The sequence below is a fragment of the Apiospora kogelbergensis genome, assembly GCF_038363985.1.
Source record: "Apiospora kogelbergensis strain CBS 113332 chromosome Unknown utg000002l_segment0_segment0, whole genome shotgun sequence".
In the NCBI taxonomy this organism is placed as follows: domain Eukaryota; kingdom Fungi; phylum Ascomycota; class Sordariomycetes; order Amphisphaeriales; family Apiosporaceae; genus Apiospora; species Apiospora kogelbergensis.
In genome coordinates, this window is record NW_027117419.1 from 3364557 (window position 1) to 3389479 (window position 24923).

General features: G+C 54.3%; 10 protein-coding genes across 10 annotated transcripts; 6 read left to right on the top strand and 4 right to left on the bottom strand.

The window, feature by feature from the left end:
* Positions 1-994: 994 nt before the first annotated feature.
* PG998_004013 (uncharacterized protein) lies at positions 995-2078 on the top strand (the record flags this gene model as incomplete). The annotated part of the gene is made up of 3 exons (XM_066870831.1): positions 995-1006; positions 1089-1623; positions 1747-2078. 3 exons carry the CDS (start codon positions 995-997, stop codon positions 2076-2078), a joined length of 879 nt encoding a protein of 292 aa, XP_066734581.1.
* A 1556-nt stretch (positions 2079-3634) lies between these two features.
* PG998_004014 (uncharacterized protein) lies at positions 3635-7322 on the top strand (the record flags this gene model as incomplete). The annotated part of the gene is made up of 5 exons (XM_066870832.1): positions 3635-4521; positions 4604-6101; positions 6131-6555; positions 6618-7008; positions 7041-7322. The coding sequence occupies 5 exons, from the start codon at positions 3635-3637 to the stop codon at positions 7320-7322; spliced, it is 3483 nt and encodes a 1160-aa protein (XP_066734582.1).
* A 1928-nt stretch (positions 7323-9250) lies between these two features.
* Positions 9251-10424, top strand: PG998_004015 (uncharacterized protein; the record flags this gene model as incomplete). Its single annotated transcript, XM_066870833.1, has 2 exons — positions 9251-9746; positions 9859-10424. The coding sequence occupies 2 exons, from the start codon at positions 9251-9253 to the stop codon at positions 10422-10424; spliced, it is 1062 nt and encodes a 353-aa protein (XP_066734583.1).
* An 894-nt stretch (positions 10425-11318) lies between these two features.
* On the top strand, positions 11319-12239 carry PG998_004016 (uncharacterized protein; the record flags this gene model as incomplete). The annotated part of the gene is made up of 3 exons (XM_066870834.1): positions 11319-11494; positions 11943-12053; positions 12134-12239. 3 exons carry the CDS (start codon positions 11319-11321, stop codon positions 12237-12239), a joined length of 393 nt encoding a protein of 130 aa, XP_066734584.1.
* Positions 12240-12846: 607 nt separating this feature from the next.
* PG998_004017 (uncharacterized protein) lies at positions 12847-14163 on the bottom strand (the record flags this gene model as incomplete). The annotated part of the gene is made up of 4 exons (XM_066870835.1): positions 12847-13018; positions 13187-13697; positions 13858-13977; positions 14037-14163. The coding sequence occupies 4 exons, from the start codon at positions 14161-14163 to the stop codon at positions 12847-12849; spliced, it is 930 nt and encodes a 309-aa protein (XP_066734585.1).
* Positions 14164-14919: 756 nt separating this feature from the next.
* PG998_004018 (pq loop repeat protein) lies at positions 14920-16142 on the bottom strand (the record flags this gene model as incomplete). Its single annotated transcript, XM_066870836.1, has 3 exons — positions 14920-15567; positions 15674-15926; positions 16018-16142. Coding segments are annotated over 3 exons (1026 nt in total), but the record flags the coding sequence as incomplete, so codon positions are not given.
* A 1037-nt stretch (positions 16143-17179) lies between these two features.
* Positions 17180-18718, top strand: PG998_004019 (WD repeat-containing protein 79; the record flags this gene model as incomplete). The annotated part of the gene is made up of 2 exons (XM_066870837.1): positions 17180-17340; positions 17452-18718. The coding sequence occupies 2 exons, from the start codon at positions 17180-17182 to the stop codon at positions 18716-18718; spliced, it is 1428 nt and encodes a 475-aa protein (XP_066734587.1).
* A 308-nt stretch (positions 18719-19026) lies between these two features.
* PG998_004020 (uncharacterized protein) lies at positions 19027-21806 on the bottom strand (the record flags this gene model as incomplete). The annotated part of the gene is made up of 3 exons (XM_066870838.1): positions 19027-20496; positions 20583-21089; positions 21141-21806. The coding sequence occupies 3 exons, from the start codon at positions 21804-21806 to the stop codon at positions 19027-19029; spliced, it is 2643 nt and encodes an 880-aa protein (XP_066734588.1).
* Positions 21807-22842: 1036 nt separating this feature from the next.
* PG998_004021 (uncharacterized protein) lies at positions 22843-23530 on the top strand (the record flags this gene model as incomplete). The annotated part of the gene is made up of 2 exons (XM_066870839.1): positions 22843-23025; positions 23096-23530. The coding sequence occupies 2 exons, from the start codon at positions 22843-22845 to the stop codon at positions 23528-23530; spliced, it is 618 nt and encodes a 205-aa protein (XP_066734589.1).
* Positions 23531-24466: 936 nt separating this feature from the next.
* PG998_004022 (phosphotransferase family protein) lies at positions 24467-24893 on the bottom strand (the record flags this gene model as incomplete). The annotated part of the gene is made up of 2 exons (XM_066870840.1): positions 24467-24852; positions 24875-24893. The coding sequence occupies 2 exons, from the start codon at positions 24891-24893 to the stop codon at positions 24467-24469; spliced, it is 405 nt and encodes a 134-aa protein (XP_066734590.1).
* Between the last annotated feature and the right edge of the window lie 30 nt (positions 24894-24923).

The following is a 24923-nucleotide window of genomic DNA, read 5'->3' on the forward strand; positions in this document are numbered from 1 at the left end:
CCATCATCACACTGAGATGAGAGAAGCTATAGAGCAGGCTACATGAGTCGTGCCATATTAGGGATATGCGATTCCCTACATATTCCCATGTCCAATTGCAGAATACGCACCAGGATTACGCGATAGCAAATGGTCTGATTGACCTTGCCTGCTCGCCGAACATGTGTTTAGCGATACAGCCACTGGGTAGCATGCGGCAGTTGCTATACGATGGCCGTCAGCACTATACTCGGACGAGCAAGCGCGATGTAACTCCGGCCACGGGGGCGGCCCCAATCAGCTTACAGAAACATCGATGCTTTTTCCAGAGTATCTTTCCATATGATCATGCAGGACCGTACATGTCCAGCATCTCCCAGGAACCCCTCGGATGACTTTCCTACATTGCTCACTAAGTGCAAATTAGGTATGCATTCCTTCTCATATGTAAAACCTTATCTGGCGAACTTCATTCAACTCAATGGGTATTGGATATCCGTCTGTTATACACACATTACGGAAGCCCCGATTGCAATGGTGGTTGCTGCAAGCCCCCTGATAGTCCCACTACACCTCGCCTTATGTCCAATCTTAAGCTTGTAAGCAATTTACTCCAGTCAGCCGCAGACGAAGGATGCAGCTACACACCAGTAGCAGGCCGCCGGGTTTCAGGCTCTGATTCACCTCTCACTGTCGAGTCCGTTGCAGCAACGACAGGCTTAGCCCGCTCCATTAGTTTGCATCGGGGGCCAGGCTCTGATCAAGACACGGGGACCGACCCTCCTTGCCAGGGCCAGCCAGTCTAGCAGCATGCATCTGCCGCTGATGGAGAGGAGGAGGTGGGAGGAGTCCTTGGTCTCCACTTGCTTGTATTTTCCTTCCGTCTTGTATCCCGTCTTATAGACTGTTGTCTTCCACCCCGTATCTCCAGAGACAAGCTTCTCTCCTTGCGAACCGCCGGGACGCTACTGCTCTTGGTATTACCGCCTCATCTGGCGCACCAAGACCAACAACTATGGCACCCAGAGTATGTCTATTTGATATTAGTACTGCGTTTCTTTGTTTCGCACGCAGTCGAATTATACTGACATGTTCGCACCATTCAACAGTACGATGAAGCTCCGGAGACGGTTCCACCGGCCTTCCCTGAGTACCATCCGCCGCCAACGGGGCCCGAAGTAACACCCAGCAACCAAGGATACATGCAATACCCATCGTCGCCCATTTTCAAGAGGGAGGACTCGACCTACCCCAATTACGGCTATCCGATGTCTTCTGTGGGACCGCCGTCATCGCACAACTACGGCAACAATACAGCAGGCTATGGGTCGCTACGCACCGACCCGTCCGACGTAGGGGGGCGACGGAACGATGGGACCAAGATCCTGGGGTGCTCGGTGTTGGTCTTCGTTCTGGCGGTCATCATCGCAATCCTGTCTGCCGCCGTCATTGGGCTGGCCGCCGGCACGGGCGTGGAGGCAAATCGGGCGAATACGGCAGAGACGACTCTGGCTGCCCTCCGCGCCAACATGAGCAGTGCTCCTTCTACTTCATCGGGAACTATGGGAAAGTCCTACGACGCGCTGACCCGAGGCTGCTCGACGAATTCGTCCGGAGTTTCGGGGACGATCTATACTACCCAATGTGAGCCAGTAGTTCATTTCCCACGCAATATACCCAATATTCCGTGGAGCACTATCGCAATTGCGTTTCCCTAGTGTTTGCCTGTCCCCTAGATTCGTTGAGCTGACTTCGCACTGCTTGCAGTCTTCGACCTATCCTCGTACCAAATTGCGTGCAACCGGGACACACCCATCGGCCCCCTGCAGTCGATCTTCGTCGCTAACTTCGACGACTGCCTCGACGCATGCGCCAGCTACACCAAGTACACGCCCGGCAACTTTGCCAACACGACGGCCAACGGCAACAAGACGTGCTCGGGCGTGTCCTTCGTGCCGGGCTGGACGGACCGCAAGACGGCGCTCGAGGGGCAGGCGCCCGGCAATTGCTACCTGAAGCCAGGCCCCCAAAATAAAACGGGTTTGCAGGTGCCAAATAACGGGCAGGAGACTCACTCCGCATTCCGACTTGACGACTAAGATAATCGAGGGGAAAAACCCTGCATCACAAAACATCGGTCAGCACGAGCGCAACAACACAGGGTGCTTAACAAAAATGAGCATATACGAGAAGGGTATGATTTCGAATGGAAATGCGTATATGCTCGTTCGACTTTACTATATTCAAAGGATCTGTACTCCTGGTACGGCCACTATTTCAATTACGATTGGTCTTTTTACGACGCTGGGCGCTACGGGAAATATGGGCAGCATCTGGTTTTGGATTTCTTTAGCAAAAATACCCCAGAGGAAAGGTAGATGTTGCAACTCACCAATCTCTCGTTCGTTGAAGCGGAAGACATAACTCAAGTCTCGTTCCATCCCACTACGCAGTCAGTGGTCGCAAGGCCTCAAGGAATCGGACATGCAATGGATGATCAAAGCCGCAATGGCAATCTCGCAAAGCATTGGCACTTTGAAGATCAGTGAGTCAAGGCGTCCAGCGTCCCTGCACCGAAGTGCCAAGGGACCCAGGCCGCTATTGCTTGGTATACCTAGATAGATGGATAGTTTTATAGAGCAGATAACGCCTATAAACTATGCACAATGTAGCTCAGAGGCTAGGGCCCAGGGGTCAAGCGCAATGCAACACAAACATGCATAGACACCAACTTTGGCTGGTCGCGTGACGTGCAAAAACGAACCTCAGCATTCTGTCGTATATTTCGAGGTTGCTGAGATGGACAATCGGGTCCATCTGCTTTCCTTCACGTGTCTGGCTGTTTGCAAACTCGGTAGAAGATGAAAACAGCCTCAAATCAAGGCTCGCTTCCACCGCTCTTCCGTCCACAAAGAGATGCGCCAAGAAATGCATGTCAGCACTAAACCACGATGCTCCCCTCCGGCAGTCGGCGGCGTTGTCGCGTCTTTCTTGCTTGCTGGTGACTGATAAGTGCGAGTGCTGGAAATGGGCCGTAGCCGGCTGGTGGGGCACCTGAGAAGAGTAGGAGTCAAGTCAATGTCAATGGGCGATTAATAATGCTGTCGTCGCTCCCCCGCACGCCACCGGGTCGTCCAGCCAATCCACAACCAACTAGCCTCGACCGGTCCTGTGCTGCTCGTCAAAAGTCCAAGGGCGCAAAGTTGACATGATGTGGGGCTCGGGGCTCCATCGCCGGCCATTCTCCCTCCCTCCTTTTGCTGCGGGAGGGATGGAAGGGTTACGCCTGTCCCTGTCCTGCTGCCAATGATGCGATACTACGGCCCTGGTTCACTAGAGATTGCATACATCAATCATGTCTAGCTTGCTTGATAAATCTACGAGGCGGCTTATTCTATGACTCAAACTTGTAAACATCATCTTTCTTATTAGTCCTGCTTCCACCAGGACAAGGCCTTTTCTGTCAAACAAGACGCGAGACCGACATCTCACTCGACTAGAATTCTCAGGGGGGGAGTAGATGTCTACTTATCTACTTGGCTCAACTGTTGATTATCAAGCCAGACCGGGGTGGTTGTGACCGAAAGGCGTGCTCATAGCCTGGACCGGCCCGGACGCCCTTCACACCAACACTACATAGACGCACGCCCTGTAGATGACTACGATTGACGAGCTCGAAGAGATGGACTTCATTAATTGGGATGCAGCTGGTGATGCCACCGGCCTCAACCTAGAGGAACACCCACCACAGGGCGCATTTGACCCAAACCAAGGCACCAACATGGACCTCGTTCTCGGGGACGTTGATGGTGACGACTTCTCCTTCTGGGCTCTAGAGCACTTTGACTCGACCCATGTGGCTGAGCAGGCCGCTGCCCCTCCTCCTTCTAAAGAATGCGCGATGCCCCTGGCAGAACCCTCCACGACTGAGTTCGTCTGGGAACTACCCAAGTCACCCTGCATGCATTGCGCCCTGGGTGGCTACCAGTGCAAGCGCATTAGGGAAGGTCTCTTCAAGGGTTATTGCACGGTTTGCGTAGCACTTCGTTGCGAGTGCAGCTTTGGCCCCGATGGAAACTATGCTGGGTCAGAAGCCGGGCAAACGTTTCCAGCAAACCCTTGGGTCACGATGGGAGATCGTCCGTGCACGTCGGTTCTTCTCGAGGATGACTTGGTGGCTCCGCTACAGACTGTCGCCGCCCCTACACCCGCCGATGATATAAATGCTATCGCCGAGGGTCAAGAATATCCAGCGGTTCCGCAACCGACACTGCCACCCAAACTTGGTGCCCGTTTCTCCCGAGAGTCCGTCAAGATCCTGAAGAACTGGGTGTCAACCCACAGCCGCCACCCTTACCCCACTGAAGAGGAGAAGGAGACTCTGCAGAGAATCACAGGCCTCAACAAGACACAAATCACCAACTGGTTGGCCAATGCCCGCCGAAGAGGGAAGATCCAGCCGACACGCTCGACTTCGCCTCACGTTGGGCAAGGATATGCCACCGCTATGGACATACCTCGGCGATCTGGCACTCCTGGCCTGTTCGAAAACATGAACCCGCTACAACGTTGGGCCAACTCTCCCCCCGGAGAACGAACCGGCGTCCGTGACTGATATTGCCAGGGCTGTCACTGCCTCGGGTAATGATATGTCCTCGAGCTCTAGCTTGAACAGCCTCTACGTATCCGGTTATTCCGATGACGGGTCGAGCCGGTCCATTGCCAACCTGTCTTCGGTTAGTAGTCTGTCCAAGTCGCAGTCTAGCGGTGGTTCCTTTGCCTCGTCCTTCTCACACCGTTCGCACGGTTCAGTCGGCTCTCTACCGTCTTTCGCTCGGGCTAGAGGACGAAGACGTCGCCGACGTATCCCCCAGAGACCTACGTCGCAGGAAAAGCTCGGCGAGAAGCCCAAGACTTTCCAGTGTACTTTCTGCACAGAAACCTTCCGAACAAAGCACGACTGGCAGAGACATGAGAAATCCCTCCACTTGTCGCTTGAGCGCTGGGTTTGCTCGCCAGAAGGCGCCAAAGCCCTCAACTCTGAGACCGGGTTGATGAGCTGTGTCTTCTGTGGCGAGGCGAACCCGACCGACTCCCACGTCGAATCGCATAATTTCTGCAGCTGCACGGAGCGATCGCTAGAGGAAAGGACCTTCTATAGAAAGGATCACTTGCGGCAGCATTTGAAACTCGTCCACAACGTAGCGTTTATATCATGGTCCATGGATACCTGGCGCGTCACCACCCCGGAGATCAGATCGCGGTGTGGTTTCTGCGGCATTGTCATGGATAGCTGGACAGCCCGAACCGATCATCTGGCAGAACACTTCAAGACTGGTTACACCATGGCAGACTGGAAGGGTGATTGGGGTTTTGAAGCCCCCGTGCAGAACCTGGTCGAGAACTCGATACCACCCTACCTGATCGACCACGAGAGGAACTCACCGCTTCCGTACCAAGCCAGCCAGTTGCCGAGCTCCACACCAACCAATGCGTACGATCTTTTGAAGTGTGAATTGAAAGATTGGATAGCAGGACTTCCCGCTGGCCAAGCCAACCCACTCTCAGACGAGAAGTTGCAGCTTGAAGCCTGCCGTATTATATATGCCGGTGACTCCCTTTCCAAGGGCAAGGCGCCGGCTCACTCATGGTTCCGCGACCTCATTATGGCCAATCCTAAACTCAGCAACGCTGCCAAGTTTAGGCCAAGGAGCCCAGCGGAAGGTTATCTCTCCAAAGTTATGATTACTGGAAAGAGGGACATATTTGAAAACTGCGACCTGGAAAGCGAATTGCACAAGTTCGTGGTCGCTCGTCGATTACTTGGCTTAACGGCCATGGATAAAGAGCTGCAGAAGGAAGCCTGTAAGATTATCAGCCGCATGGAAGAAAAGTCTGTTGATCCCTCTGAGGCGGTGGCCAACTGGTTTATCCGTCTGATCAACAACGACGGCGCCCAGTGGCTCACGGATTTCCGAAAGCGAGCCCATCTGCCACGCAGTGAGGACGTGAACGATGACCCGCAGCGATCGCATGACCCCAAGTCGATCGACTCGACCATCCACAACTACAGCAGGCTGGAGCATGAGCTGGGGAGTTTCTGCGGACCCAGAGATCGCTGGGTCTGGAGCCGACCGATGCGGATCTGCAGAAGCAAGCCCGGACCATCATTTACGAAGTAGATGATGACTGGAACCAAACAGCAGCAGACGATGGAGAGTGGCTCACAGGCTTCCGAGTGAGGCATTCCAACAGCTCACCTAATCCCGCTGCTGTCTTAAGTGATGCCACGTCGCTCTTGTTGAGCAAATCCCAGTCGCAAAAGCCCCCGTCGCCGCTACCCGGCTTCCCCACCAGCACGTCGACGTCGACGCCGGGCCAACAAAGCCCCCAGCTAGGCAATAGAGGCAGACCGGGCCACTCGATGTACTTCGTCAATGATCCGAACTGCTATCGCCGGCTGGGAAAGGAACTTGGCCGCTTTGTGGCGTCCACCATGTCGGAAAATAACCCCAACCGGCATGTGCCAACCGATGAGGAGATTCAGCACCAGGCACGGTGGATCGAGTATGATGAGTAAGTTACCCCATTCCAATCCCCCAATTACCTTATGCTGTGAGAGTTAACATGAGCGCCAGTGATGATAAATGGAACCAGACGCCCGCCGACAACCCAGAGTGGTTGCGAAAGTTCAAGCAAGATGTCGGCATCCTCCCGCCCGATACCCGCACGGAGCAGACGGCATTCGACACTACATTCACATGGCCGTTGTCGGGTGGGGGGACTACCGAGACTTCGCCTCATCGACCTTCGATAGAGCTTGACCCCATGCTCCAGGATCTAAACATGGAACCTAATAGCGCGAACGACCTTGACGATACGGTCAGCCAAGCCCTGCAGTTGGATCCTATGCGACACGATACGCCTACCAGGACCTTTGGCAACCCCCAGCTTGCCAGCGGACTGACGGCTTACGTGCGGCGCGAGTTGCAGCAGACGGGCATCTTCCCGAGCGATGCGCAGCTCCAGGCGCGCGCTCGAGATATTATGGCAATGCAAAGACGCCCGCCGACGACCCCGTCCTGCTGGGCAAGTTCAAGGCGTCACTTCAGGGGCCTTTGTCCATAGCGCCGACGGCGGGGCCCTTCATGGCGACGTCTGGCTTCTCGACAGGGGCCGTGTCTGTGTCGGAGTCGCCTGGCGATGAGGGTATTTTCCCCTTGGATATGGATATCAGCTTCACGGACGAAGAACTGCAAAGTCTCGTCCAGACGATGAATGCTAGCAGCGCCTCCAGTGGGAGCCCCTCGTCTGCTGACCCCAATACTCTGATGAAACAGTAGCTCGTCAGCAGGGGCTGTTCAATACACAGAGACGGTAGAAAAATCCCAAGAAGAGCGGATCAATACTCGGTCGCGATGAACTGAATTCACAAACAAGACATCCAATGTATACTTCTTAGCAAGCGTGATCATTTGAAAGAGCTTGCAATTGCTCCAATTCGGCGCATATACAGGCATGAACAGGACCATGGTCAAGAAGGAAGTAGCGAGATAATATCGGGTTTGAATAGATTGATTGTTCCCGTAAAGTAATGAGATGATGAGGTTTCTCTTTGTCATTGGTTGGCTCTGGCTGGCAGCTGGCCAAGAGGTAGTGGGGATTATGCACCGATGTACCTCCCCTAAAACCCCAACCTACTTCCAGGTTTTCGCTGTTCACATATGGATAGTCAGAAGGGGAGGCATTTCGCAATTCCCGGATGGCATCGTGAAGCGGGTCTCTCTCTTGATCGGAGAAATCGATCCGCCCAAGGTTGTTGTGGCCCAAGGTTGTGACGTCGGGGGCTGCCAGCCGGTGGATTCCCCCATAGCACGAGGTGGATGGCGCTCCGCCGAAGCTCCAGCCAGTTGAGTGGGTTCGGATTGCCTGGGCTTCTGCTTCAGAAACATGCCCAATGCCCTGACTTGTGCGGGCAGTGAAACAATTGTCCAGAGACGGTAAACGGATGGATGCCGCAAACATGCCACGTCGGCATGGCCACACTTTGGTTCCAAGTTTCCGATACCTACATGTTCTTATGTCGCTGTTATATATATACATGCTTCCAGCAAGCGAACATCCTTGATGCGACGCTGCCAGATGATGATGACTGATAGCGCAGATTGGCTCCGGGCTCGTTGCGCTCCGTTGAGCAGATGCCTATTCCGTCAATCGACCGAGGAGGGACTCCCTAAAATAGGCCAAACTTGGATCGCCAAGGGAAGGGATTAAAACCTGCTTAGCCTTAGCGTTCTGCCGTTTCCTCTCAACAGGCGATAGTCTTCCCGGCTATGCGCAATAGTTGAGAACAAAGGACCGATGCGGCTACTCATCTAGAAGGCGAAGAGCCGATCTCGTAAAAGGTTTTCATCTCCCCCTTCCCCCTCTCCCCATTGACCCAAGAATGCACAATGCGTGCCCAGTCTGCGGCCTGCGTGGCCTGCATATTCGTCGACACACTCCCGCGAATCTACGTATGTAATTGCCTGGGCCCTAGGTGCTAGGGTAACAGTGCTCAATGCCAAGACCTGGGGGAGAGCCGCAAGGTTGCAAGTCGCAGGGTAACATCATTGACGCAACTCTGTTACAAAACCCCGACTGGCATCGAAAGATACGCGGCCAAGGTCCAAAGGTGCATCTCGACGCGATGCTGTCATCGCCCGAGCAGCCGGAACGTTTGCTGACCGGTTTTCATCTGTTCCGGCCGGCTGGCCGTCCATGTCATCCAGGCGCATGACCGCAGGTGTTTCCGTGCACGATAAACTACGCAATGTCTTGAGGGAAATGGAGCCCCTGTGGGCATTGGCGAGTGCCTGGTCGATGATCTCGCTTCCCTAACCCCACCGGCCAGCCACCCCTTGACCCCTGTTCCTCTGCTATGTATCGGGATTGCCCAGATGCTGTCTAGCTGTCTTGCTGTATCGACGTCGAAGGATGAGCTTATCACAGCCCTGGTGGTGTGGATATTCACCCACTCGCTTGTCAGACTGGGATCAAGGCCCTTGTAAAAAGGAGCACCTCACCCACTTCGGCTGCTGCCAAAGCCTGGACAGCAACAACACTCTGGCCAGCTCCTGCCTTGTTCATCTCGTTTACCTGGGCCGTTTTCTTATTATAATATTTGCGGCGCTTCTCACCTGTGCTTATATCGTATTTTGCTTTTTTTTCTCCCTCTTCTCTCTGTCATATTCTCTAGACCTTCTTTCTTATCGAGGTAAAGTGATTAACAATGTTGTCATCCGGTCTGACCTTGAGCGGCGCTGCGGCCGCCCTCCTCTCCGCGTCCGCCGTCGCACAGGCCGTCGCCGTGGCGTCGACACCAGCCGGTGGCTTACACGCCCGGCAGTCGACGGGCACGGGGAAGTGCACCGACGTCCACGTTTTCGTCGCCAAGGGCAACAACGAGCCCTACCCGGGCCGGCAGGGGAAGCTGGTCAACGCCATCTGCGACGGGTACGACAGCTGCGACTATGAGGACATCGTCATGCAGAACATGCTGCCCGACCCCTACTGCGACTCGGTGCACGAGGGCGGCGCCAATGCGGCCAAACAGGTCGTCGCCTACAACAAGAAGTGCCCGGATACGAAACTCGTGCTGACCGGCTACTCCCAAGGGGCGCACGCTCTCGGAGACGGTCTCAGCGGTGGCGGTGGTGTTTTCTTCCAGGGCTGCGTCGAGAAACCCGTCGAGCCTCTGGACCCCCAGAGTTCTGCCGGCAAAGCGGGTAAGTCCACAGTCTCCTTTTCTTCCCACCACGACTCATGGCCTGGCACTAGTTGCATCTAGGCCTTCAGAACGCACTTACAGAATGCTAACAACTTTTGCTATCTTTCTAGTGTCTGCCATCCTCACATTTGGCGACACGCGACACACTGCCGATGCGCCGGGTAACTACGAGAGCGGCAAGAGCGGGAACGGTCTCTTCCCGCGGCCTGGCGACCAGATGGCTAAGTTGGAGGCCTTCTCGGACCGACACCGCGACTACTGCGTCAACACAGACCCTATCTGCTCGGGTGCCGATTCTAAGAACCCCGAGGCCAAGTCGCACCTGACCTACTTCGACCGCTTCACCGACGAGGCCGCCAAGTTCGTCAAGGAGAAGCTGGGAGGCGATATCAAGAAGAGCGACCCGTCCAAGACCACGGCCCCGCCCGTCGCCAGCACAGACGTGACCAGCGCCAGCGGGAGCGCTTCGGTGTCCGTCGACCCAACCAGCGGCGCCACCAGCACCATCTCCAACTTGCCCGCTAGCAGCACCGACGCTGGGTCCTCGTCGCCGGCAAACGGCGCTGCTCAGAACACCGCGTCGGATAAGCCCGATAACGCTGCCGGAATCCCCCTGGCGCCCCTGGGCCTTGTGTCGGCGGCTTTCGCCGCTGGTGTGGCGATCTTAATGGGTTGATATTAATGATACATGGTGGCAAGTTGTGTTAGTAGCGCATTCATGAATATTACGTATGGCGCATTGTCTGGATTTTGGGTTCAGCATCATTCATGAACATTTCACTCTTTTTGGGGGTCATTGGGAAACAACATCGGCCAGCATCGGCGTTTCGGGAGTCTATCAAATGTTTGCATGGCATCTCGTTCCTGGGGCCATCATCATCTTTAGTCGCATCAGACCCTTCCACATGCTCCGGAGAGCCTGGACGAGTTTTAGAATTAGTAATACATAATCTCCTGTCTCTGGATCTCGTCACAATCTTACCAAGTTTTCAATTATCTCTGCTGTTATTTTTTCTGAATTGTTTTCTAGTTTTCACAAGAAGAAGAACACGACGAGCATCCTGGCTTGTGGGCTTCCAGGGTCGATCCCACTTTGCGAGACCCCTAGCCCATGGAAGAGTCGCAACCCGGAGTGCCATGGAGCCCACGAGTCAGTCGTGTACAGAAATAGCCCCATGAGAGGAGACAGAGAGCCACTCGGAGTCTCCAGCCGCGAGGCGTTCTACATTGTATGCAACACGCACGGGATCAAAGAATAGGGTTTCCTTCCACCAAGGGTCGATCCTCTATTTTCGTTGTAAAACAAGCGGTGGCTCTTCTTGTTGCCGTATCCGCGTGGCTGTGCGTGGAACAGCCATCCTTTTCTACATAAATAAAATCCTGGGCCCGTTGTTGTTGTTGTTACTGTTGCTGCTGGTGGGCGGCAGTGTAGTGGTGCTCGTTAAAGCACGTGTGGGTGTCGAGAGCCCGCGAGAAGGTCTTGCCGCACTCCGGCCAGCCGCACATTACCCGGCGTGGGTCAGTGGCCGTAGCAGGGGGGCTCTCCCCGGCCTCGGCCGTGATCCTGGTTATGGTGGCCCCTCAGATCGGCCTCGGTGCTGGTGGCAGTGTTGCAGCAGGGGAAGCGGCATACGGTGCCCACATGGGTCTTCCACAGACAGATCCGCATGCTCTTGGGCCGAGTGAACGCCGTGTTGCATTGGGGACAACGGCGGCTCGCCGGGACGGGAACAGCGGCAGGGGCAGGTAGTACGGACGATGGTGCTTGAGATGCAATTATTGAGAAACCTGTTATGTGGCCAAGGACGCCAGCATAAGGTCGAGGACAGTGCTAGGACTCTAGTCTGGATGTATTCACTCGTACCACGACTCGGTCTATAACTCCATATGAGTGGTAGGGAACCCTAAGAGCTGGCTCTGCATACAGGACCATAAGACCCATGGGCCTCACTTGAGTAAGAGCTCTCTATTACTAATACTGATTCAAATTCGACATGTATGAGGACAAATCAGGATAAGGAAGATGTAGAGTTGTGATGCGTGGACAATGTTTTCAACCCCGCTCCGCTACTATCTAAAGAGGCTGGATTCCTTCTAGGAGAGCAGTGAGATCCTTCAGATAACCATAGCGGAACATATAAGAGACGGGCTAGTTGTACCATCGCATAGGACCCTTTAACGACGCCTGGCTCAGTGCCTTTCTCCTCATGATCACCGTGTGGACCAAGGCCAACCCCGCCAGCTACATGAGCTACCAGCCATATGACCACCTCACTCCTGTTCTTGTGCTGAACCTCCTCGCTGTGTAAGTGTAACCCAAAAATTGGATCCCCTATATCTGTAGCTAAGCAGCTTCGAACAAACCAGCTAACCGCCATACTTCAGTGTTCTCACGCATATTATTGCCGTTCTCGAACATCTTCGAGCCCACTACCCTAGTCGCTACGAGAGGCTTGTTCTCGGTGGTCGTTCTCACACTCGTCCCCCCTGAAAGGAATCTATCTCACCTCATGGAAAGGTCTGTGGAGTTCGAATCCTGCCCATATTGGAGGATGGCACCCCTTAACCACCGCCATTTCCTGTCCTGAGTCGTAACCCAGAGGAATGGCGGGTGAACGACGATGTAGAATGCGTAGTCTATCCGGTACGTACTTTTCGGAAGAGTACTCAAGTTGCGGCCTAATTCGAATTGAGTCGCGGCTTATGTCCCTGGGGATATCCCGAGACTGAGTGACGACGAAGACGGATGACGATGCTACTCGTGTAGTGTGGCGGGATGACAAGGGACGCGACATATCTTACTTGAATACGGACAGGAGCCTACGCTGCACGATCTTATATTATTTGAAGTTCCTTCGCTTCTCTCCCATTCGACTCCGAGCAGGCGCTTAGCTGTTGTCGCCCGCTATCTGTCTGTCTATGAGCTACCTCTTAAAGTTATATTGCGCTAAGGGTGAGTTGGTAAGAACCAGCTTGATATTTCAACTCGTCCCATCCAACATGTCCCCCAAAACCCTTTGATATATATATATATATATATACCCTCCATCCACCACCACATTCTGTGTACGTCTTCCGTGGGCAGCTATACTCGCATTTTACGAACACAGCTGCCACAGAGGCCTGGGTAGACTGGCCAGTACCGGCGGCGCGTGTCCCGCCTTCGTCGGTCGGGGAGCAACGTACACAACCTTGCGAGAGGGGTTACCCACCAGGACGGAACGGGAGTCCAAACCGTAGTAATCCGAGATGGAATGAGTGAGCCATCGCCTAGAGGTACTTAAATCAGTAAATGGCACAGGAAGCACACTGCAGCAATGAATTGGATCATCAGGATGGAAAAAGTCGACACAAAGCCTCATCTTCACCCTATGTGGCCGCATCGGTTTGCGAGTAGTTTGACAGTGCAATAGTGCCCGTAAAGGAGGGTGTACGTACTTGAAAGCGCTGCTCTCGTCATCGTCACCCAACGCATCAAACACCATGCCCTCCTCAGTCGACCCCTGCTTCTTGTCCTCGCGCCGAGCCTTCTTCCAGCCGTCGCGCATGGTCCCATTACGGCCCACGAAGACAATCTCCTCATCTTCGGTGCTGTCGCTGCTATCCTCGACAGAGGCCTCGGCTTCTTCGCGAGCGACGCGGCGGTCGACGAGGAACTTGCGGACAGGTTCCTCGAGCGAGCGCACCCATGTCTTAACGGCAGGGGTTTTCTTGGCGCGTAAGAACAGCTCACGGGGCACGCGGCCGGCTACGGCGTCGTCGCCGAGCGTCTTGGTGTGCTGCTGCTTGCGGAGGGCAGCGGCGGCCTTCTTGGCCTCGACGTCAGCGCGGAGGCGCAGGTCCCAGGCGGCGGCAATTTGGTAGGGGACATGGTGGACCGGATGTGTGGGACGGGGCTCCCAGTCGTAGGGCTGTGGCGGCTGGGCGTTTGGGACGCCTACGAGACGATCTGTATGAAGGTGCCAGAAAGGGGCAAGGGGTTAGCCAATGATTAGGTGCATGATCCAATGTCGGAAAGGGGGGGGCAAGAAGAAGACATGACGGTGGCGATGCTGTGCTCGATGCCTCGAGTGGCATTCTAATGGGCGATAAGGGAGGGGGGCAAGTACCATTCTCCCATCGCCGGCGCTGCCGACTACCCTCCTTGCCCTTCAAAAGGGCCTCACGGCGTTTCATGCTATCGCGAGCGGAAGGAGGTCGGCGGATAGATTCGCCATTGAGACGAGCATCTTCGATGGTCACGGTGCGCTTCGACGTGGTCCCGTCCAGGGAATTGACAGCGGGACACCAGTGCCGCGGGCCTCGGGGGAAATGGCGAGGGATTGGAGAGCCGATACGGTCCAGGCTTCAATATCGATGGCGCCGCCGGGGGCTTGCGCCGGTGACTGCAGCTGGGGGTTGCTGTTGCGATGCATTCGTCGTGGTGGTGGTGCCGCCGAGTTCGGGGGGCGGCGGGACAGCGCTATAGATAGCCATGGTGGGATAAAGAGAGGGGTGTGGTACGATAAGGGCTGTCGTCAAGAAGCTTCGTATCTTACCTACGGCAAATAGAGTGAGGGCGAAAAAGAATACTGAGACTCTGCTGCCAGAGGGAAGAGGACGGGCAAGAAGCGACACGGCGACTGATGAGTCTTGCTAGTCAGCCGCTGCGAGAGGAGGTGATGATTAAGGATGGTAGAGAATGACACCGTCGACTCGGAACAGTCTGTCTGTCTGCAGCACCCCGGAGCGCAGCTGGACGCCAAGCCTGTATTGTAGCTTAGCTTGTGGCCAGCTCCTGCCAATCAGAGGGTCTGCGCAAACACGGGCCCTGCGCCAATTGGCGAACCACCTGCTGGGTGCAAGTAGCCTAGATCGGCAAGTGGTGAATGGCATCAGAGGGCGAGTCATGTTTCACGCCCATGTCGCTCTTGCAGTTGCATCAAGCCTCGGCCAAGAAAGGAGCTGTCTGCCTATTACTTTGATAAAAGCAGGAGATACTCCAGGCTGAACGAAGACAACAAACACAACATATGTACAGAATACAATTTTCTCTAAAGGGCCTAAAGTTGGGCTAAGCTATCGCTATTTCGGGCTCTAGCCTCTAAAGTGCACACGCGGTATAGTTGCGATAGTATAAGCAGTAGTAAACGCAATAAGAGTGATACATGCACAGCAGTAGTCCCTCGGCTTTATCGAACGCCAGAGCTTCCGATACCTCCGGGTGCCAGCAGCGGCTGGTTCTCACCGAGACCTTGCACTGCCTCGCGGTCAAGAGCAGCCTCAATCTCCTCTTGCGTCTCGGCGTAGGCCTGGAGATGGGCAGAGTACGGACCAGGCGAGGGAAGGACCCGAGGCGTGGTGCGGCGGTTGAATGCTGGCCTGGAAGAAGCGGTGTTTGGCTCTCCGTGTCCGTCATGGCTGGGCCATTCGTAGCGAATAGCCATTGCAAGCACGATTCCTTGCATCACAGCGGTGAGAACGTAAACGCCCCACGAACTCCAACCCGACCAGCCGAGGCGCGCACCTAGACTCGCAGCGAAGAGAAGACCACCGGGGGTTTGCACACACATCATGGGGATGCTCAAGCTTCCCGCGTGTTTGAGGTGATAGGTGGTCCAGATCTGGGGGATGTATTGGATGGCTGCGAGCGCGGCCGACATGATGCCAAGAATGTTGGCCCACATAGCCAGGTAGTCAGGAGCTCCAAGAGCGAGCGATGCCGATATAATGACGATAAGCAGACCGTGAATCAGACAAGCAGCAGCAACGCCAATAGCGGTCCTCCATGTGGGCTGGTCGGGATCGACTACGTCGTCGTCGTCATCGTCGGGTATGGTCTCGTCTCGGCGAAAGAAGACCAAAAAAGAGAACAAGGCTGTATCAAGTCCACGTCAGCAGCAAGTCCTGCCGGGAAGCCTTCTTGGGGGTGTATCCTCACATGACAGCGAAGCAAATCCACTGCACCCCAATCTGCGCGATACCCAGCAGCCCAGCGGCACACTCGAAGGGGCTAACTTGCTTGCAGCACTCGACGTCGGCACGCGACTGGGGCAGGGCGAGGATGTTGGCGAATTGGGAGTTTGCGCTGGTGACGCCGAGAAGGACGAAGTACGGCGAGATGCCCTCGGATGTGCCGCGGGAGATAATACGGTAGTGCTGGAGGAGGTAAGAGAAGAGTATGCCGATGATGATTAGGCTGTATTAGTAGGAAAGAGGACGTCAGCTCTTGACTTTTCCCCTTTGTCACGGAGTCATCCAAGCGATGCCAGTCATGTTGTACTACTAACATGGAAACGAAGAAGTTGGTATACCCAACTCTCTGGAGTTCTGCGCAGCGGTCCTCCACCATGTCCAAGAAGCTGCCCATCTTGACCTTGGCCGCCGTGAAGGAGCGGCAGCGGAGGGAACTTGGCTGTAAAGTCGGACAGTCTCGGAGGAAAGGAGGTTGTTTCGCGTGTGGTCGAGCCGGTGAGGTCAGCGGAAGCTAGTGGGATGGGAGGAAAGCGTTCGTGAGCAGACAAGTGCAAAAGCTGCACTTTGGCGATATGTCTCTACAAGTATGACGAGAACATGGCGTGCCAGGAAAAAGTCGATGCACCATCAATCAATTAACCCCGGACGCAATATACAGGGAGTTGAGGACGGTCAGCCGGAAGCACCCCCTATGATAGATAACGGGGACGTGATGTTTGGGCTGGAATGGAGTTTGGACAATCATGCACCAGACTGAGCTCAGTCCGTCATTTGCGCGCGCAACTCGGTGGTCAGAGGTCAGTCAGGCTTGGGCGCTAACACCTAACCTACCGGAAAGGCCTTAGGGGGCCGCGGTGGCCCGACAGGTCTGGACAGGTACCTGCGCGCCTATGTACACGCCTAGAAAGATAGCGTGTTGCCCCCATCAGGGGTTTTAGACGAGTGACACAAACCGGAGAACAGTCATCGGCCAGTCAGTTACAGTTACAGTCAAGGAGAGCCTCCCTTCTGGCAGTTTGTTGGCGGTCGGAAAAGAGAATGCCAAACCACATGTCACTGCAATGAAGCTCTGCCAGTTTGGCGATGACGTAGGACTTCCCGAGACTCGCTTCTGTCACCACCGCTTCTGATCTGCAACCCCTGCAATCTTCGAACAAGGGTGCCGGCTCCACCACGTCTGCTGATCTGCTGAAGTGGAATCGAATTCGTTTTCACCATGGTTGCTTTCGCCGGTTACGGACATATCGAATGCGACACCACACTTGGGATGATGCTCACGTTCATACTGCGCTTATAGTTTATGCGACACGTCCAAAGCCCCTCTATCCTTCTGCATAACGTCTCCGCCACACGCGCCAAGGGCAGGTCTGTTCTGCGCAACACGAGAAACCAGCCACACATGATTGTAGGTTGGTCAGTCCAGAGGCAACTCACTTGCTATCTGTTGGCTCTGCACGGCATTGCACATAGTTCGACATGGAGGGACCAGAGGCAACAGAAGCAACCGATTCACCCAAGAGCAAAGTGAGGTTGGTTGCCTCGACAGGTGATATAACCCGGCGACAGCAAAATTCCCCGAACGGTCAACCACCCCGGAAAAAGGGTCAACTGCACGGCTACTTTGAAAGCGCCCAATGGTATGTACAGCAGCAGTCCAGCTTACCAGCTTAACGGCCCCACACCCACTTACACGGAGCAGCATCTCTCCCGCATACCGTACGCAGGTGTATACTGACCTTGAGTGGTAGGACGGCAGACGGCACTACCGTCCTCACAAACTCATCCAACAATGAAATCAACGGCTACATCCTGCCCTCGGACCTACTGGACCCAGAATCAAGCCCCCACGCCCTGAACCCCCAAGTCACCATCCCCCTCTCGGAGCGGACCAATGTCCTCTGCCCGGCGCCCTACTACCAGCTCTCGGAGGCCTACACCAACCAGATTCTCATCTCCAGCCGTGACCTACCAATCCAGCTCTACTACCTCTACCCCCCTCCCTCGGTGTCTTCCCAAGATGGCAGCGCTACTAAACCAAAACACCAGCCCGCCTCCTCATACCCCTTCATGAAAGCCCACTCCGAGACCTTCCTCTCCGCCACTGCCATGCTATGGCCGGCGCCCGGCACCCACTTCGTTGCCGCTACCAAGAACATGCTGGCCAAGTTCGACGTGTCTCGGACCGGCGAGGAGCCGCTCCTGCGCATCAAGACAATCCCCTCAGAGCGCCACCTCTCCAAGGGCGGCGGCGTAGGTATGCGCGGCACCATCTCCACACTGGCTAGCCACCCGTCGTCCTCTTCCGATGGTAGTAGCAGCACTGGTTTGGGTCTCGTCGCAGCCGGAACCTGGACGCGCTGGGTCGGTATGTACGACTTCGCTCAGGCAGGCGACTGCGTAGCCGCCTGGGGCATCGAATCCGCTGCCCAGAAGACAGCCGGACGCAGCCCCGGCGGCGTGGGCATCGGCGGCAACGGCGTGACGCAGACGGTCTGGAGCCCGTGCGGCCGCTATCTACTAGTCTCTGAGCGCAAGTCGCGAGGCGTCCTTGTCTACGACGTGCGGGTGACGGGCGAGCTTCTGGGTTGGCTCGAGGATCGCGACGCCCTGGACAGCAACCAGCGCATCAGCTGCGACGTCTTCCCTACTGGCGACGACGGCGGCGGCGGCTTCGAAGTCTGGTCGGGTACCGCGGACGGCACGGTGAAGGTCTGGGAGAACGTAGGCATGCGCGAGGGGCCGCACGTGCCGGCTTGGGACTGGCTCGGACACGAGTCGACGGTTGGGAGCACGTGCCTGCATCCGGCGGGCTCCGTCATCGCGACGTGCTCGGGTGCCTGGGACTTTGCAGCCCAAGATAAGGACGCGGGCTCGGATGATGATGTAACGGGAAATGCCGAGAATCAAGAAGAGGCCAAGAGGAGGCTACCGACCTGGATGAAGAGAAGCAATAAGGAGAGCAGTCTTAAGCTTTGGTGTTTAGACTCTACTAGCGGCGATGAAGAGGAAGAATGAAGAAACTGCGAATCTCGCTCCATTTGCAATATAAACAATTCGCCCGCTCCAAATTGAAACTCGGGAGCTTATCTAGGCAGCAACTTGATCGGGTCCGTGACAAACTATATGTCACATTGTTCCAGTACTCAAACGAGTTCGCTAGCTACCCAGCAATTCCAATCACTGTTCTTTCCCAGAGCTAGTTTTCCTGGAAGCAAAGACATATACTCAGCAAGACGACAAATGTCAGGGGTTGAAAGGGCCACCCTCCCAAGCAAGAGTATATCGACCAAGATTTTCTTCCGAACATACGACAACGCTGAAGCCTATTCCCATTGAGCGTCGATAACCGAACCAACCCTCGCAAGGACATTGCTCCCTCCCATTAACGGAGAGAACTGTGCAATTCGCTCCTGGGGTGTCATCAAGATAAATCTCTGCAACTCCCCCATGGCTTGACCTTGCGGACCACGGATGGTGATTGCTTTAAGTTCCGCCAGAATTATTTGTGCAGCATATGCATTCATCCCAGCCCTACGCAATATCAACTCCCAAGTTGTCTCCTCCTCTAAGAGCAGACTCTGAACTTCGGCAGCCTCGGGCGAGTGTCGTCGAATCAGGGCCACGAGCCACTTGCTTAGTGTCTCCTCGCCGCCGCCAACGAAGTATACCTGAGAGTCAGGGTTAAGTCCCAAGACAAAACCAGAAAAACCAGCAAACGAAGCACACTCGGACGCCGAAAGATCTCTGGTAGACTCATCGACACGATTGGCCTGCGACACCAGTACAATAAGCCTTTCATATCTCGTGGAGACCTTCTCAATTCGGCCCCGGATCGCCGTTTCACTCTTTTGCCCAGGAAGCGGCTTCTGAATCACTTTAAGTAATGAAGTTAGGATGATTCCGGTGGCTGGCGAAACGATAACGTCTGCCTCGGCAGCAAGATGGGATATGATTGGTGAGCGAGAGACCATATTTCGGTCCCAAGCGACAGTGTTCCAACGGTCAAAATCTCGCTCTATCAGTTCAGCTTCTGGAAGAAGTTTCTCAATCCAGCCGAGCATGCCAGGCCCAAGAGATAACGTCACAATTATTTTGGTCGAGCCAGAGGGTTCGCCTAGACTTGGGACTGGGGCAGACTTGAGTTTTTCAATAGGCCTCATGGCAGATAGAGAAGAGCCGTTGTCTTTGGTGTGATTCTCAATTCGGCGATCAATAATAGCCTTCATTTCTGCTTGTACTGGTTTCCTTGGGCTAAAAAATGAGCTGATCTCATTCTTCCGTCTCTTCGAAGTGTGAAGATCGACGTAGTTAGCCAGTAGAGCTGATGTGGCATTAGGGTCATCGTTGCCAACAAGTAGGTTGGTTCTTCTGGCCGTGTCCGTAGATTGGGCTTGATTTGGGTGGCGCACCGGATTTACATCTGACGCATTAATTAACGGCAACGAAGTATCGCGGTCCGCCGTGTCCAACTCAAATTTCCTCTTTCTCAACAGAGTCTGGATGCCCGGAGAACCCGTGGGCTCGCCATTACCCCCCACCTGAAGGACTTCTTCTTCATCTTCATTGTCAAGCTCTCTTAGAATGGCTAAGCCGGGTCGTTTCCACACGTATGATGCCGCTGTCGAGAATTCTGCATCATTTAACATTCGAAGAAGATCACCATGAATTAGCTCTGTATCCCCGTCAAGCGACTCGTCGAAAGATACCAGGCGCAAACTGGAAGGGAATGGGGCCCACCAGTAGTCCCGTTCGCGGTGGTTACCCTTCCATTTCGTTACGGCCATCCCGAAAGCCTGCAAGAGGTGCTTGACATGCCGGCTTCTGTCTCCCCCAATCCTTTCCACTCTGGCTCTGGAATCGTGAAGTTCATTATTGGTACTTGGACCCGAGCAATTGCATCTGCATGCTCCAGACGCTCCTGCTCCACGGCCATGTTAGCGGGAAATGCGCTTGCTTTTAGCTCTTCCAGCAGTTCGTCACTGAAGAGTTCTGGTATATCTTTCCGAGCGTAATGTTCTAAATCGCAATCGGTATCGCAGGCTAGATTGACGCTCCCCGCTGCCTCTCTCAAGTCTATGGTGTGTTTTTTCGGTGAAGAAATCGGGTTTGAGGGGATCAGAGGCTGCTCAACTTTGAGAGACTCCGTACTTCGAGTCACGGGGGTCAATGTTTCAACCTCGGATGCGGGCGGCAAGTCTGGAATCCCAAGAATAGGTGGAGAGCTTGCTGCGAACAAGACAGATTGTGCCGCCTTCAGATCATCCTCAAGTAGGCTACTTGGATCCGATGCAAAAGGGATCTGACAGCGATCTGAGCCTGGGGTATATAGCTCCTTGGGCATCAGCAGCGGGCTCACTGGGGGAGTGATTTCCCGAGACGCAATGGGCTAGAGGATGTGTCAGCACGGTGTTCAAAATGGACAGGCTCTTTCACCTACTTTGTGGTGGCTCATGCCATCCAAAAGTAGCCGTTCTTGAACATCAGTGTTCTTGTCAATGGCAAGGGCTGTGGCAAGATATCGCAATGTGTCATGGGTAAGCACAAGCTGATAATTGCGGGCATCCAACTGTAGCTGTGAACGGAACGAATATGCACTCTCAGGGTATTGGGGTGCTTCGTCTGACGATATCTCTAGTGGCTCAAATGGAAGCATGTTGGAGTACAGGTTAACACTTGTTGTCGATCTCACATCCCTGAGTAGTTTTCTCCAGTCGGCCTCATGATCAGATTCTAGTAATGGCAGCTCCATCTTCAAATGCCGAATCTGGCTGGCGCACGAGGTCTGGATGGCCCGCCTCATAACGACTTCGTCATCCTCTCTTCGGGCAACGGAGTTGAGAAAGTTGACTGAGTCCTTGGATATAACCGGTGGCTCGTCGGGGGAAAGACGGAAAGGAATGTGAAGCTTGGGGAGCAAGTCATCGTCCTCCGCTTGTCCTAGACAGGTGGATTGCAGTAGTAAGCTGGCAGCTGGCGTGACTTCTGAGCTGGGATTGTATGACAGGAAGTCGATGGTCAGCTCGTTCTGGCGGGCATACTCATCCACTGGTATTTCCACGCCAGGCGTTCGACCGCCGAGTGGACGCAGGTCTGCTTGGGCCATTATGACGATGGCAGGGTGATCCTACTTGCTCACACATGGAACTGACAGATGATGGATGTGCTGGTTGATTGATGGTCGATCCTGTACTTCATAAAAGATGCCGAAGAGTAACAGACCCCAAGTGTGGAAAGGACGCACTAGCAGTCACGCAGTAGGCTCCTTCCCGAGCGATGGTGGTGGAGATTGGCTTCAAGCACTCCTTCCTCTTGGAAATATGACCGTGCATGTACCGAAGCGCCAACGTCCCGTCCCATGCACCTTCTTGCACCAGGTCGGTCTTGAGGCCCCCTCGATTCTGCCTATGAATAGGGCTGGAATCGGGCTAGCTTCTTTTCTTTATGGAAGTCCGCGCTTGCCTGAAGCCATTAATGTTATTTCTGCAGTCAAACTCTTGGCACTTGAGACTAAACGACAAGCTTAAGTAAAGGGCACAAAGGCTACGCCTCTTCATATTGGAAACGGCACGAAGCCAAGACGCCGTCCAACGCCATCGCTCTTCAGCTTCTCTGTGTTGTGACCGCGATAGCAAAAGCCTTGATACCGGAATTCATGCCCTGCGGTTTACAGGGGGTAGGGAACAACCCCTGTCTTCAGCTCATGTGAAGAGGCAGAATTCCGCATTAGCTGAGATGGCTCGGTTGATTCCCGTGGCTGAGGGGCGCTAACAACGCTCTTTTTCTTTCTTCTTTGGCGCTTGTCACTTGTGGCCCATCGGTAGTAGTTGGGCCATTGTGACAAAAAGGTGGTGAGACAACGGGCGGATGTATCTGGGGTCTCCAAACAGAACCCTTGCAGGCAAATTACATTCCTGGCAAGCATTTTCTTGGTCTCGCTTTCACTGGGTCTAGATGCGCCTTTCTTATATATTGTGAAGATGACCACATTCCCGAGGGGAATGCGTCTCTCACTTACATACTTGCCGAGTCCTCCCCTTTTGGCATATTACTTCTTGCCTAGCTTTGTTCACTCTACCCCTTCAGACCTCTCCTGATACGAGCTATCCGACTCAGTATCCTTAATCGAATCGTCTGTCCTCATGGCGATTTCAGGGCTCACAGCACCTGGTGTGCCCCCTCAGCCCAAGTGGCTCATCTTTACCAAGGGCGCCATCATCCTGCTCGCCGTCATCGTCTTGGCCCTGGCAGCCTACGCCCTGTCGCTTTATGGCGACTATTCCTACTACTACTCCGCCGGCGCTCCTGGCTACCTACTCTTTGTGGTAAGTCTCTCTCTCTCCCCTGCGTCTCCCCACAAACGTCCTGTAGGTGCATACTGACCCAATATAATAGGCAATCTTCGCCATGATCGTCTACGGAACCGCCATCTTTCTGGAGCTCAAGGCCACTCAGTTCTACTACCGCATTGCCATGCTAGTCGCTTATATCCTCACCTGCATCTTTTGGCTCTCGGGCTGGGCCTGGGCGGCATCCTGGGCCTCCTTCCTGCTGGCCTACTACAGCGACTACTACTACCCGGGCTTCCACGCCTTCGGCTCTGCCATGGCGGCCTGTGCCGCCCTGGGTGCCGTCGCCTGGGTCCTTTGCATAATCAACCTGGTCTTCTTCGTCCTTGGAAGTGTCCGAAACCACGACCCTGCGGCGAACCCGGGTAACGTCGAGCTTGGACACAGTCATGGCCCCAAGCCGGCGGAGGCTGGACAGACGCCCGTTTATGCACAGAATCAGACGGCGCAGCCAACGCCCGTGTACCAGCAACCCGCTTAATACAAGCAGGCCTAATTGCAAACCCTCAAGGCGAAACTCACCGTTCCTGCAGGAACCCACTTTACTGGTCAGGCCAGTTCCGGGGTTGCCTATCCATTCTATCTCGGCCCGCATTGCCCTTGGGGGCAACTAGTCGTAATGTATAGTGGTTCATAGCTTACTATAATGAGAATATGAGATGAGAGCTTCCCAACTAAAGGGTCCGCTACTGCGATTGGTACCATGTGAGGCGTATTTATAAATCGAGTGAAACGTAAAATGGATTGATATTACTATACTAAAGAGGCTTAGTAGTTGTTCACTGACCAGGATAGCGATGACGGCACTAGCTGCGAGGAGAGGAATGTAAAGATAAGCTAAGACTAACTTAGGAGGCTTCTCGTACCCAATAATCCCTGAAGATAAGAGGGATTTATGTTCTCATGTCGCATACCTTGTTAGCAGCAGAAGGTAAGTAGGGAAATATATCGAGCAGGTAAATAGTGATCAGGTGCTACGCTAGAAGGGAGAAAAGTAACAGAGGAAGAGATCACTGTTCATGCTGTATATACACGTAGGGGACTATCCCTGCTATATTCTACGGCACCCCCTTCGATATTCTCCCTCCCTCCCTTTCCCCCTCTTTCCTCATGTGTCATGCCCCATTGAATGTTGTTAAATCTACCTTCAGCTTCAAACCATGAGCTTAGCCAGCTGAACTGTCGCGGTTCATGGTCCAATGACGTTAGAGCACCTTCCTTATGCTGTTCAATCTTTAACCCAACCATAGCTTCCATTGCCCCAAGTTCTCACTGGTTGAGAAAATTCAGCCTCTGATAGTAGTCATTATCTTCATTAGGCCCGAAAAGTTTCTCATCAAGGTAATTACCTCCAGAATATGAAATCGAAAGCCCAACTCTCCCTAGCAGCGTAACTAATCAACCATGTCTGTTTCTCTCAACTCTCCCTCAATCGCTGTGAAAGAGGAACTTTCCAGTCGATTGACATAGACGATGTCGTGCCGGCCTTCTCGGAGCCGACTTTCATATTCCTTTCTTCGCCCTCTAGAATACGGGGGAAGGCTTCGAGACGTCGTTTGTATATGTCAATGAATGATTCGTAGCCATCAGGCCAATACTCCGGTCTAGCCAGCAAGAGCCACCAAGGAGGATCGAAAGAAAACTGGGATGGAGTAGCATAGGCAAACTCCCAGTCTATCACGGCAACAACTCGGAGGTCCTTATTAACCAGAACGTTAGTGGGACGCAAATCCTTGGAGAATAACCGCCATGGGATAGGTCCTCGGTATCTAATCCAGAAGAAAGTTGCCCCTTCGAAGCGAGCTGCTGAAATAGCTGGCGAGACACAAATCTATCCTGGGCATCATCCTCATCAAGCACGACGTCGTTGCGTT